Source organism: Lampetra planeri, chromosome 58, assembly GCF_965212315.1.
Source record: "Lampetra planeri chromosome 58, kcLamPlan1.2.h2, whole genome shotgun sequence".
NCBI lineage: Eukaryota > Metazoa > Chordata > Hyperoartia > Petromyzontiformes > Petromyzontidae > Lampetra > Lampetra planeri.
The window spans coordinates 4,728,130-4,742,194 of record NC_136164.1 but is presented as its reverse complement, the minus strand read 5'-3'; the positions used below and the strand labels follow the sequence as shown (position 1 = coordinate 4,742,194).

At 56.6% G+C, this 14,065-nt stretch overlaps 1 protein-coding gene across 3 annotated transcripts; it reads right to left on the bottom strand.

The window, feature by feature from the left end:
* Positions 1–47: 47 nt before the first annotated feature.
* DCXR (dicarbonyl and L-xylulose reductase) lies at positions 48–13,823 on the bottom strand. 3 transcript variants are annotated; one of them, XM_078618592.1, is made up of 9 exons: positions 12,971–13,810; positions 10,548–10,605; positions 8,719–8,816; positions 7,123–7,277; positions 6,152–6,194; positions 4,052–4,151; positions 2,578–2,642; positions 1,104–1,221; positions 48–495 (listed from the first exon to the last, which is right to left on the bottom strand). In XM_078618592.1, exons 1-9 carry the CDS (start codon positions 13,517–13,519, stop codon positions 392–394), a joined length of 1,290 nt encoding a protein of 429 aa, XP_078474718.1. In that variant the 5' UTR covers positions 13,520–13,810; the 3' UTR covers positions 48–391. The 3 variants fall into 3 exon arrangements, with proteins under 3 accessions (XP_078474718.1, XP_078474720.1, XP_078474719.1); XM_078618593.1 differs by lacking the exon at positions 48–495 and adding an exon at positions 1,406–1,566 and having other exon boundaries at positions 1,133–1,221; positions 12,971–13,823; XM_078618594.1 differs by lacking the exon at positions 1,104–1,221 and having other exon boundaries at positions 12,971–13,815.
* Between the last annotated feature and the right edge of the window lie 242 nt (positions 13,824–14,065).

Sequence of the window (14,065 nt, the reverse complement as noted above, 5' to 3'; positions counted from 1 at the left end):
CGCTGCCCGCCTCCTTCACTGGCGCCATGACTCACTCGACGCGTGTGTACGATTGGTCGCTTTATTTAGAGGTGGTGGTGGGGATCGAGTGGGAGACATGATTTCCGGCGTGTGCAAGCGTGTGTTGTTGTCATTGCTGGCAACAGCGTTAGCCGTGTCCGCTGCTAAGAGGCAGAGATTTCCCGAACTGTTCACCCGACATACGCCGATGGAAAGCGATCGTTACGGCTGTGCAATAATAGCATTGCGGAAGAGTAGGCCAAGCACCCTCTGGAGAAAGGGGGCTCTCAGGGTGGTGGGAACGCTGCTGGTGGTGCCACCCCTGGTGTTCGGCTTCGAGACAAGAGGCACCAGGGTTGGTGATGTGACACGTGGTGGTGGTGACTGGCGCCTAGCAGGCGAGGAAGCCCCCGTCTACGGGCAGCGTGACGCCGTTCACCATGGCGCTGCGCTCGCTCAGCAGGAACACGACGGCGTTCACCACGTCCTCCAGCTCTGTGGCACGGGGTAGTAGGGAGAGGGGGGGGTCACCGGCACGACACGTGGTCAATTTGGCGGTGGTGACGGCTACAGCCAGGTTTCCATCACCAATGTACCTGCCTGTGTGTGTGTGTGTACATGACCATGTGGGGAGCGGTGGTGGAGTGGTTCCCGCACTGTGATGCGAACCCGGCAGCCCAGGTTCGATTCGCACTCGAGGCCAACAACCAGCGACGGTTGTCTGAACCGGTCCTGTGCCTCCCCTAGGTCAACCGAGCCTCAAATGAGTATCTAGTGCAGGGTGTAAACTTTATCAACTAGGGAGATAAAGGCGGCCGTGCGTGGTGCTGGCCACCCACGCCCTCGTGTGCCGCAGTGCCGACCTTGCATAGGTGCTGCTCGTGCTAACAGCTTCCCCTAGGTCGACTCGGCCTCAAATCTCTACCTGGTGCGGTGTGTAAACATCGCCACTGCTGAGACAAAGCCGGCCGGGCGTGGTGCTGGCCACCCACCCCCACGTGTGCCACAGTGCGGGGCCTCATAGGTGCTCGCTAACAGCACTTGCCCCAACAGTCTGTTACAGGCGACACGGCGGGATCTTTGTGTGTGTGTGAGCGTCTCACCGGCGAACCGAGCGAGTGGGATGCGTGCCAGCATGGGCCCCGCTCGCTCTGGGGGGCTCCACGCCTCGCGCCCCATGTCCGTCATCACCACCGTGGGGTTCACGGCGTTCACGCGGATCTGACCACGACGCACGCACGCACGCAGGACAAAGGTCACCCGTACAGTCTTGACGGACTGTTGGGGCAAGTGGCGTTAGCGAGAGACACGGGGGCACAAGGTGGAGTGTTTGCCGTGTGATTAGGAACAGGTGCACGCACTTACAGTACAGTAAATACACAAAGACAAATAACCCCCGCATTACCTTAACATAGTGTTGGGGCAAGTGCTGTTAGCGAGCACCTATGAAGGCTGGCACTGTGGCACACGTGGGGGTGGGTGGCCAGCACCACGCCCGACCGCCTTTGTCTCCGCAGTGGCGATGTTTACACACCGCACCAGGTAGACATTTGAGGCCGAGTCGACCTAAGGGAAGCCCAGGACCGGTTCAGATAATTGCCGCTGTTCTAGGTAGCGAGCGGGAATCGAACTTGTGTGACCGGGTTCGTTGCGCAGTGCAGTGCTGACCGCTGCACCACCGCTCTGCACGTGTGAACAAGGACACACCCACACACACACACCCACACACACAGGCAGGCGGTGAGTGAAGATGGGCGAGTGGCATGTGGTGAGCGAGGTAATGAGCTCACAGCAACGAGCGGCTAAAACACAGCAAGTTGGCACAATGGGGGGCACCAGGTGGTGCATCAGCCGGTCATCTCCGTCAACCCATGACACCTGAGTCTCTTCTGTGACCTCCTGCGAGCGAGCCTTCGACACTTCTCAAGGTGAACCTAGCTTGGCACAAGCGCCGTGGCGATGTCAACGACACGTGGTGAACGGTGGCTGTTGTCATTCATGGAGAGGTCAGCGGGCTGTGACTCCCACATGGATGCGAGTGTGTGATAGTGACTGTCTTGTGTGCTGGTAAGGGTGCTATCTCTGAGCTGGTCACGTGGTGTGTGAGCTGCCCTGGTAAGAGTGTTATCTCTGTGCTGGTCACGTGGTGTGTGAGCTGCCCTGGTAAGAGTGCCATCGCTATGCTGGTCACGTGGTGTGTGAGCTGCCCTGGTAAGAGTGCTATCTCTGTGCTGGTCACGTGGTGTGTGAGCTGCCCTGGTAAGAGTGCCATCTCTGTGCTGGTCACGTGGTGTGTGAGCTGCCCTGGTAAGAGTGTCATCGCTATGCTGGTCACGTGGTGTGAGCTGCCCTGGTAAAAGTGCTATCTCTGTGCTGGTCACGTGGTGTGTGAGCTGCGCTGGTAAGAGTGAACCCATGGCACCTGGGTCTGTCCCGTGACCTGCCAGCGGGTGTTCGACACTTCACGCGGCCTTAAAAGTGCACCTAGCCTGGCACAAGCACCTGGGTGGACGTCACCGCCACTTGGTGGCGAATGGCGGATGTTGTTGGCGAGCGAGGTGGTCGTGTGTGCGTTACCTTGTGAGGTCCAAGCTCCAGTGCCATGACTTTGGTGAGCATGTCCAGGGCTCCCTTGGAGGCACCTGTCCCCAGAGACAGACAAAGATCCCCCATATAGCCTTAACATACTGTAGGGGCAAGTGCTGTTAGCGAGCACCTATGAAGGCCGCAACGGCACACGAGGGGGTGGGTAGCCAGCACCACGCCCGACCGCCTTTGTCTCCCCAGTGGCGATGTTTACACACCGCACCAGGTACTCATTTGCGGCTGAGTCGACCTAGGGGAGGCCCAGGACCGGTTCAGATAATCGTCACCGGTGTTGGCCGTGAGCGGGAATCGAACCCGTGTCGCCGGGTTTATAGCGCAGCGTGCTAACCGCTACACCACCGCTCCCCAAGAGACACACACACAGACACACACACACACAGAGGGTGACACGGCGTTGTATGCACACCACAGCCGGTGAGTCGCGGCGATGGTGAGCAGCTGATGCAACTCCGTCGGCGGTTTGTAGCGGATCTGAATAAAGTTTGGTGCACGTTGGGTGGTGCAAAAGGAAGAACCGACCGAGCGTGACGCATCGCTTTTAAACTATTTACGAGCCCTGGTGAACGCCCCGGGTGAACTAGGCGGGTGAACTAGGCGGGTGAACGCTGTGGGTGAACGCTGTGGGTGAGCACTGTGGGTCAGCGCTGTGGGTGAGCGCTGTGGGTGAGCGCTGTGGGTGAGCACTGTGGGTGAGCACTGTGGGTGAGCGCTGTGGGTGAGCGCTGTGGGTGAGCGCTGTGGGTGAAATACGTGGGTGAGCGCTGTGGGTAAACGCTGTGGGTGAGTGCTGTGGGTGAGCGCTGTGGGTGAGCGCTGTGGGTGAGCGCTGTGGGTGAACGCTGTGGGTGAGCGCTGTGGGTGAGCGCTGTGGGTGAGCGCTGTGGGTGAACGCTGTGGGTGAACTACGCGGGTGAGCGCTGTGGGTGAGCGCTGTGGGTGAACACTCCGGGTGAAATACGCGGGTGAGCGCTGTGGGTGAGCGCTGTGGGTGAGCGCTATGGGTGAACTACGCGGGTGAGCGCTGTGGGTGAGCGCTGTGGGTGAGCGCTGTGGGTGAGCGCTGTGGGTGAATGCTGTGGGTGAACTACGCGGGTGAGCGCTGTGGGTGAGCGCTGTGGGTGAGCGTTGTGGGTGAGCGCTGTGGGTGAGCGCTGTGGGTGAACTACGCGGGTGAGCGCTGTGGGTGAGCGCTGTGGGTGAGCGCTGTGGGTGAACTACGCGGGTGAGCGCTGTGGGTGAGCGCTGTGGGTGAACGCTGTGGGTGAACGCTGTGGGTGAGCGCTGTGGGTGAGCGTTGTGGGTGAGCGCTGTGGGTGAACTACGCGGGTGAGCGCTGTGGGTGAACTATGCGGGTGAGTGCTGTGGGTGAGCGCTGTGGGTGAGCACTGTGGGTGAACGCCGTGGGTGAACGCCGCGGGGCGAGCAACAGGAGTTGGGTGCGTACAGTAGACGGTGTGGTTGAGCAGTGCGCGCTGCGACGCCTGGCTCGACACGTTCACGATGGCGCCGCCGCTTCCCCGCGCCACCATGCCCCTCGCCACCGCCTGCATCGCCACGGCAACGTCGTCACGTCACCAACGGCACCGTCGCCATGGCAACATCGCCACATCATCAATGGCACCATCACCACGGCAATGTCTTCACATCACCAACAGCACCGTCGCCATGGCAACATCGCCACATCATCAATGGCACCATCACCACGGCAACGTCTTCACATCACCAACAGCACCATCGCCATGGCAACATCGCCACATCATCAATGGCACCATCACCACGGCAACGTCACATCATCAACGGCACCGTCGCCATGGCAACGTCTTCACATCACCAACACCAAAGCATCATCGCCACGGCAAAAATCGTAACGAGAAGCAGCAGCACAATGACCGTGCCAAATTCATCGCATCGCCACGGTAACGCCGTCACACCATCGCCACGGTAGCGCCGTCACCCGCAGTGGGGTTAGGGTAGCCAGGCGTGGCTGGGTACGGTGTCAACACGTGGGACAGAACAGTGGCACGCGGGCAGCCCGGGATCACGGGAGGCTTGTTCACTCTGGTGGGGGGGGGGGGGGGGTGAGAGAGTGGGGGGGTGAGAGTGGGGGGGTGAGAGTGGGGGGGGTGTGAGAGTTGGGGGGGTGAGAGTTGGGGGGGTGAGAGTTGGGGGTGTGAGAGTTGGGGGGGGGGGGTGTGTGAGAGTGGGGGGGGGGGGGTGTGAGAGTTGGGGGGGTGAGAGTTGGGGGGGGTGTGAGAGGGGGGGTGAGAGTTGGGGGTGTGAGAGTGGGGGGGGGGGGGGGGTGTGAGAGGGGGGGTGAGAGTTGGGGGTGTGAGAGTTGGGGGGGGGGGTGTGTGAGAGTGGGGGGGGGGTGTGAGAGTGGGGGGTGAGAGTTGGGGGGGGTGAGAGTTGGGGGGGGGGGGGTGTGAGAGGGGGGGTGAGAGTTGGGGGGGGGTGTAAGAGGGGGGGTGTGAGAGGTGGGGGGTATGAGAGGGGGGCGGGGTGTGAGGAGGGGGGGTGAGAGTTGGGGGGGTGTGAGTAGGGGGGGGTGTGTGAGAGTGGGGTGTGAGAGTGAGGGGGGGGGTGTGAGAGTGGGGGGGGGGGTGTATGAGAATGGGGGGGGGTGTATGAAAGTGGGGGGGGGGGGGTGTGAGTGGGGGGTGAGAGTGGAGGAGCGACGCTCACAACAACGATTGGAGTACCAGGGTGGCTACAGTGCAGCAAGCCAGCAACAAGCAGGGAGCACAGCAGCTGCTGCTGCATCTGCCAGTGGTCATCTCAGTCGGTCAACCCCTGCCGCCTGTTGGGCCTGTTCCAAGACCTCCTCCCGCCAAGTGATCCTTGGACACTTCACGCGGACTAAAAAGTGCACATAGCCTGGCACAAGCGTCGTGGTGACGTCACCGCCACTTAGTGGCGAATGGCGGTTGTTGTTGTTGTTGTGCCTGAGAGAGTGTGCGAGTGTGTGTGTGAGACTGTGTGTGTGTGAGACTGTGTGTGTGTGTGTGGCCTCAAGGTGCACATGGCCTGGCACAAGCGTCGTGGGGAGATCACCGCCACTTAGTGGTGAATGGCGGTTGTTGTTGTTGTGCCTGAGAGAGTGTGTGAGACTATGTGTGTGAGACTGTGTGTGTGAGACTGTGTGTGTGAGACTATGTGTGTGAGACTGTGTGTGTGAGACTGTGTGTGTGTGTGAGACTGTGTGTGTGAGACTGTGTGTGTGTGTCACGTGGGGAGCGGTGGTGTAGCGGTTAGCGCGCTGCGCTATGAACCCGGCGACCAGAGATCGATTCCCGCTCATGGCCAACACCGGTGACGATTATCTGAACCGGTCCTGGGCCTCCCCTAGGTCGACTCGGCCTCAAATGAGTACCCGGTGTGGTGTGTAAACATCGCCACTGGGGAGACAAAGGCGGGCGGGCGTGGTGTTGACCACCCACCTCCTCGTGCACCGTTCCGCTAACAGCACTTGCCCCACCGGTCTGTTAAGGCTACACGGGGGATCTGTGTCTTTGTGTGAGGGTGAGTGCGAGGAGAGCGCTGTTACCTGGGACACCTGAAGAACTGCTTTCACGTTCACGTCAAATGAGCTGAAACGGCGCAAGAGACAGGCAGAGACAACAGTCATGCCCAGTGCGGTGTGCGCGGGTACACTGTGTGTGTGTACACCGTGTGTGTGTCAGGTGTGTGTGTGTGTGCACACTGCGGGTGGTGTGTGACTTGTGTGTACAACGTATTGTGTGTGTACACCGTGTGTGGCCTGTGTGGTCACTGTGTGTGTGTGTACACTGTGTGTGTGTCTGGTGTGCCGTGTGTGTGTGCGCACTGTGGGTGGTGTGTGACCTGTGTGTACACCGTGTTGTGTGTGTGGTCACTGTGTACACCATGTGTGTGTTCACTGTGTGTGTTCACCGTGTGTGTGCATATATACCCTGTGTGTGTGTGCACACTCCGGGTGGTGTGTGGCGTGTGTGTCACTGTGTGTGTGTGTGTCACTGTGTGTGTGTGTACACCGCGTGCGAGTGTGTGTACACTGTGTGTGTGTGTGTAACACTGTGTGTGTGTGTACACTGCGTGTGTGTGGTCACTGTGTGTGTGTACACTGTGTGCGAGTGTGTGGCCTGTGTGGTCACTGAGTGTGTGTGTACACTGCGTGCAAGTGTGTGTAACACTGTGTGTGTGTGTAACACTGTGTGTGTGTAACACTGTGTGTGTGTAACACTGTCTGTGTGTGTGTGTGTCACTGTGTGTGTGTGTGTGGCCTGTGTGGTCACCGTGTGTGTGTGGTCACCGCGTGTGAGTGTGTGTGTAACACTGTGTGTGTGTGTGTACACTGCGTGTGAGTGTGTGGTCACTGTGTGTGTGTGTGTAACAGTGTGTGTGTAACACTGTGTGTGTGTGTACACTGCGTGCGAGTGTGTGTGTAACACTGTCTGTGTGTGTGTGTATCACTGTGTGTGTGTGTGTGTACACTGTGTGTGTGTGTACACTGTGTGTGTGCGTGGTGTGCGGCCCCACCGCTGGAAGGCCTCTGCCGTGACGTCGAGGAAGGGCTGCAGCAGGGCCACGCCGGCGTTGTTGACCAGGAGGTCCACGGGCCCCACGGGGCCCAGCGCCGCCTCCACCGCCCCCCAGTCGGCCAGCTCCACGCACACCGCACGCACCGCGGGGCACTGCACCGCACGCACCGCACACACCGCACCGCCACCACCACGTTACCCTGCATACACCGCACACACCACACGCACCGCACGCACGCACCGCACACACCGCACACACCGCCACCAATACCACGTTACCCTGCACACACCGCACGCACCGCGGGGCACTGCACCACACACACCGCATACACCGCACGCACCGCACGCACCACCACCAACACGTTACCCTGCATACACCGCACTGCGTAAACTGCATTGCACAAAAACACCGCACTACATTACTGTACACTACACTACTATACACTACACTATACACTATACTATACACTACACTATACACTACACTTATACTCTACACTATACACTACACACTATACACTACACTATACACTACACTTATACTCTACACTATACACTACACTATACACTACACTATACACTACTATACACTACACTATACACTACACTTATACTTTACACACTATACACTACACTATACACTACACTTATACTCTACACTATACACTACACTATACCCTACTATACACTACACTATACACTACTATACTCTACTACACTATACACTACACTATACACTACACTATACACTACACTACACACTACACTATACAGTACTATAGACTACACTATACACTACACATACTCTACACTATACACTACACTATACACTACTATACACTACACTATACACTACTATACTCTACTACACTATACACTACACTATACACTACACTATACACTACACTACACACTACACTATACAGTACTATAGACTACACTATACACTACACTATACACTATACTATACACTACTATACACTACACACTACACTACTGTACACTACACTATACACCACACTACTATAGACTACACTATACACTACACTATACACTAGTGCTGTATTAGTGACGAATTGGCCACGTTCTGTTTACGTGACAACCCTTACTATCTTGATTTGCAGCTTTCGTGACTGCAGGAATCCATACTCTTTGGTTCTTTCGGTAAAGTCACGTAGGTAGAAAATAAAATAATAAATCACGACGTTTCGGGCGCAACACAAGCGTCCTTCATCAGGTGGGAAAGCACGAGTTGGCTGTGTCGGGTGGTGGCGGGTATAACGACACATTAAAATATTTACGCGATCTAACCCAAAAAAAACTATTATGGATGATATTGGTCGCGAAAGCCTTACGTGTTAAAGCCTTACGTGTTAAACTGGTACCCCACTTACACCTGTACGGCAACAACAGCACATTGAGCAGACACCACCCTCACCCTCACCCCCACCCTCACCCCCACCCTCACCCTCACCCCAACTCTGGATGCCCCCACCCCCACCCTCACCCCCACCCCCACCCTCACCCTCACCCTCACCCCCACCCTCACCCTCACCCCAACTCTGGATGCCCCCACCCCCACCCTCACCCCCACCTCGTGGGTGAGGCTGTCCAGGTCGGCCTGGGTCCGGCTCAGCGCGGTCACCGTGGCTCCCAGACGCTGCAGGGCGATGCAGGTGGCCCTGCCAATACCTACAAAGACAAAGATCCCCCGTATAGCCTTAACAGACTGTTGGGGCAAGTGCTGTTCGCGAGTGGCCCCTGTGAAAGATAGGCACGGCACACGAGGGGGTTAGTGGTTAGCACCACGCCCGGGTCGCCTTTGTCGGGGATGTTTACCCACTGCGCCAGGTACTCAGTTGAGTCTGAGTCTACCTAGGGAACTCCCAGAAACTGGTTCCAATATTCACCACCGGTGTTGTCCGTCAGCGGGAATCGAACTCGGGTGGCCGGGTTCGGAGCGGTAGTCCCGCTAACTGCTGCACTACCACCCCCTCCATCAGGGGTGGGAAATAATTCGGTGTGGCCCTGCCAAGGCGACCGCAGGCGGGACTCGAAATTCAACAAATCTCTAGGAGCAAACCTGGAAAAGCAGCTGCGAGTAGCAGCAGCATCGTCAACACCAGCAGCTAACATCATCGCGCCTCGCCAAACAGAAGCAGTTGCAGCCATTAATTAATTAAATGTTTGACCAAATATAACGGGCTAATTTTTAAGTTGATGATTTTGTATGGCCCGCGAATGATGTTGTAAATATCCAAATGGCCCCTTGGCAGAAAAAAAAGGTTCCCCACCCCTGGCCCTACACAGACACACACACACACGTGTCAACAAGTGGTGACACACACAAGTCAACACGTGGTGACACACACACGTGTCAACAAGTGGTGACACACACACGTGTCAACAAGTGGTGACACACACGTGTCAACAAGGGGTGACACACAAAAGTCAACACGTGGTGAAACACACACACAAGTCAACAAGGGGTGACACACACACACGTCAACAAGCAACAAGTGGTGACACACACGGCATCTGTGTTGGCTGCTGCTGCTGACTCCGCGTGCGTGCTCAAGTCATGGGACGCTGCCTCTCTGCAGCAGCAGCAGAAGCATCAGCAGCAGCAGAAGCACATCAGCAGCAGCAGAAGCAGCAGCATCAGCCGGATGACTAACCCAGCCAACTCAGCTCCATCCGCCGGGGGTCTGGTCCATCCGAGCCCATGGGGCTGACCCAATTGTGCGAGAATAAGGGGGGATGGATGGAAGCCACATTGTGCGTGGGTTTGAACGCCGCTACAAGTCCAATGCGCTCTCCATTGCACTGCGGGCTCACCTGTGTGTACAACTCCGCACACGCACGGCGCACACAATGGCACCTGAGTGGGGGATCGAACCCAGGTGGGTTCTTAGTGCGAGGCGCCAGTCGTACCACTGCGTTGCTCCCATGTTAACGTTTATAAACTGGTGAGTGTGTGGGTGTGTAGGTGAGTGTGTGGGTGTGTAGGTGAGTGTGTGGGTGTGTAGGTGAGTGTGTGGGTGTGTAGGTGAGTGTGTGGGTGTGTAGGTGAGTGATCACATGGGTGAGTGTGTGGGTGTGTAGGTGAGTGTGTGGGTGTGTAGGTGAGTGTGTGATCACACGGGTGAGTGTGTGGGTGTGTGGGTGTGTAGGTGAGTGTATAGGTGTGTAGGTGAGTGTGTGGGTGTGTAGGTGAGTGTGTGGGTGTGTAGGTGAGTGATCACATGGGTGAGTGTGTGGGTGTGTAGGTGAGTGATCACACGGGTGAGTGTATGGGTGTGTAGGTGAGTGTATGGGTGTGTAGGTGAGTATGTGGATGTACAGGTGAGTGTGTGATCACACAGGTGAGTGTACAAGGTGAGTGATCACACGGCTGAGTGAACAAGGTGAGAGTGTGATCACCTTTGCCTGCCCCCGTCACCAGCGCGTGCTTTCCGTCGAAACGGATCTCCATGCTGCCCTGCACACGCCACATCGTGTCAACAGACGGTCACGACCTCTGCCCATCACAGGAGGTCACAGCCATCCTGGTGATCGGTGTGACCAGTCCCCGTTCCATTAGAATTATTGCCCGGGCTGGGTCGATGCAAGAGAGACTGGCTGAGTGAGCGAATGGACGAGTGAATGGGTGGGTTAGTGGCTGAGTGAATGAGTGGGCGAGTTAGTGGGTGAGTGAGTGGGTGGGTGAGTAGGTGAGTGAGCGGATTGGTGAGTTAGTGGATGAGTGGGCGAGTTTGTAGGTGAGTGGGGGAGAAGGTGAGTGGGTGGGTGAGTTAGTGGGTGGGTGGGTGAGTTAGTGGTTGAGTGGGCGAATGGACGAGTGAGTGAGTGGGAGGGTGGGTTAGTGGCTGAGTGAATGAGTGGGTGAGTGAGTGGGAGGGTGGGTTAGTGGCTGAGTGAATGAGTGGGTGAGTGAGTGGGAGGGTGGGTGGGTGAGTGGGTGGGTGGGTCAGTGGCTGAGTGAATGAGTGGGTGAGTGAGTGGGAGGGTGGTATAGTGGCTGAGTGAATGAGTGGGTGAGTGAGTGGGAGGGTAGGTGAGTGAGTGGGTGAGTTAGTGGGTGAGTGAGTGGGTGAGTGAGTGGGTGGGTTAGTGGCTGAGTGAATGAGTAGGCGAGTTAGTGGGTGAGTAGTGAGTGGGTGAGTAGGTGAGTGAGTGGATTGGTGAGTTAGTGGATGAGTGGGCGAGTTTGTAGGTGAGTGGGGGAGTAGGTGAGTGGGTGGATGAGTTAGTGGGTGGGTGGGTAGGTGAGTTAGTGGGTGCGTGGGTGAGTTAGTGGGTGGGTAGGCGAGCGGGTGCGTGAGTTAGTGGACTAGTGGGCGAGTTGGTAGGTCAATGAGTGGGTAGGTGAGTTAGTGAATGAGTGGGCAAATGGACGAGTGAATGGGTGAGTTAGTGGCTGAGTGAATGAGTGAGCGAGTTAGTGGATGAGTGAGTGGGTGGGTGAGTTAGTGGATGAGTGGGCGAATGGACGAGTGAGTGGGTGGGTGGGTAGGTGAGTGAGTGGGTGAGTGGGTGGGTTAGTGGCTGAGTGAATGAGTGGGTGAGTGAGTGGGAGGGTAGGTGAGTGAGTGGGTGAGTGGTTGGGTAGGTGAGTGAGTGAGTGGGTGGGTTAGTGGATGAGTGAGTGGGTGGGTAGGTGAGTGAGTGAGTGAGTGGGTGGGTTAGTGGCTGAGTGAATGAGTGAGCGAGTTAGTGGCTGAGTGAATGAGTGGGTGAGTGAGTGAGTGGGTTAGTGGGAGGGTAAGTTGGCCTTTACTCCCACCGAGTTGTGGCCGTTCCGCCTGCAGGTTCTGATTATTTCCTCGCTTTCCGTACACGCTCGTGGCGCATTGGACTCCGCGGATGAAATGGGTCACTTTGCAAAAATTTAAATTATTATTCGGGACGCGGAGCTACAGACCTGCCCTTCCCAGCGACGCCCCAACGCACTCCCTAATGCCCCATGCAATGCCCCCATGCTGTCTCTAATGCCCCATGCAATGCCCCCACGCTGTCTCTAATGCCCCATGCAATGCCCCACGCTGTCTTTAATGCCCCATGCAATGCCCCCCCATGCTGTCTCTAATGCCCCATGCAATGCCCCCATCCTGTCTTTAATGCCCCATGCAATGCCCCCATGCTGTCTTTAATGCCCCATGCAATGCCCCCATCCTGTCTTTAATGCCCCATGCAATGCCCCCATCCTGTCTCTAATGCCCCATGCAATGCCCCCATCCTGTCTTTAATTCCCCATGCAATGCCCCCATGCTGTCTTTAATGCCCCATGCAATGCCCCCATCCTGTCTTTAATGCCCCATGCAATGCCCCCATCCTGTCTCTAATGCCCCATGCAATGCCCCCATGCTGTCTCTAATGCCCCATGCAATGCCCCCATCCTGTCTTTAATGCCCCATGCAATGCCCCCATCCTGTCTTTAATGCCCCATGCAATGCCCCATGCAATGCCCCGTATAGTCGCCAATGCCCCACGCAATACCCCACGTACTATTGAATGCCCCCACGCCGTCTCTACTGCCCCCTATAATGCCCCACGAAGCCTCCAATGCGCCACCCCAACCCCCTACAGCCCGGACAATGCCCCCCACGCAATGTGCCTTGCCGTGCCCCCCACTCAATGTGCCTTGCTGTACCCCCCACTCAATGTGCCTTGCCGTGCCCCCCACTCAATGTGCCTTGCCGTGCCCCCCACTCAATGTGCCTTGCCGTGCCCCCCACTCAATGTGCCTTGCCGTACCCCCCACTCAATGTGCCTTGCCGTGCCCCCCACTCAATGTGCCTTGCCGTGCCCAGGGGAAAGGGCCGGCCTCGGTCTATCCCCGTTACCTTCGGCCTCGTACCACTCGAGATGGGCTTGGGGGCAGGGCGTGGTGGACGGGCGACGCTGCTGTGGATGTTATTGCTGTTGTTGTTGCTGCTGTTGTTGTTGTTGTGGATGTTACTGCTGTTGTTGCTGCTGCTGCTGTTGTTGTTGCTGTTGTTGTGGATGATGCTGCTGCTGTTGTTGTGGATGATGCTGCTACTGCTGTTGCTGCTACTACTGATGCTGCTGCTGTTGTTGTTGTGGATGATGCTGCTACTGCTGTTGCTGCTACTACTGATGCTGCTGCTGCTGTTGTTGTGGATGATGCTGCTACTGCTGTTGCTGCTACTACTGATGCTGCTGCTGCTGTTGTGGATGATGCTGCTACTGCTGCTGCTACTGCTGCTGTTGCTGCTGCTGTTGTTGTGGATGATGCTGCTACTGCTGCTGCGAGACGCCGCGGGGTGAAGGAGGAAGAGGGGCGAGGGGAGGGGCTCGGGGAGGGGCTCGGGTAGGAGCCGCTCGCGGTCTCGACCTCTGACCCCGTGTGGCTGACCCCCCCCTCCCCCCATCTAAACTAAATTATTGATTAATTGAAGCTTTCGTGGCTGCAGGAATCCATACTCTGCTTGTGTGGCGATCGAAACGTCGTGATCGATTATTTGTCAACCTACGTGACTTTACCGAAAGAACCAAAGAGTATCGATTATCGATTATTTGTTATTTGACCACCAAAGAGTATCGATTATAGATTATTTGTTATTTGACCACCAAAGAGTATCGATTATAGATTATTTGTTATTTGACCACTCACGGCAGTGTCGTAAAAACGTCACAAACGGTAGTGTCGTAAATTACACACTCACGGCAGTGTCGTAAATATGTCACTCACGGCAGTGTCGTAAATTCTTAACTCACGACTGCGTCGTAAAAACTTCACTCACGCCAGTGTCGTAAAAGCATCACTCACGACAGTGTCGTAAAACTTCACTCACGGCAGTGTCGTAAAAACGTCACTCACGGCAGTGTCGTAAATACGTCACTCACGGCAGCGTGGTAAAGGTGTCACGACTGAGTCGTAAAAACGTCACTCACGGCAGTGTTGTAAATACAACACT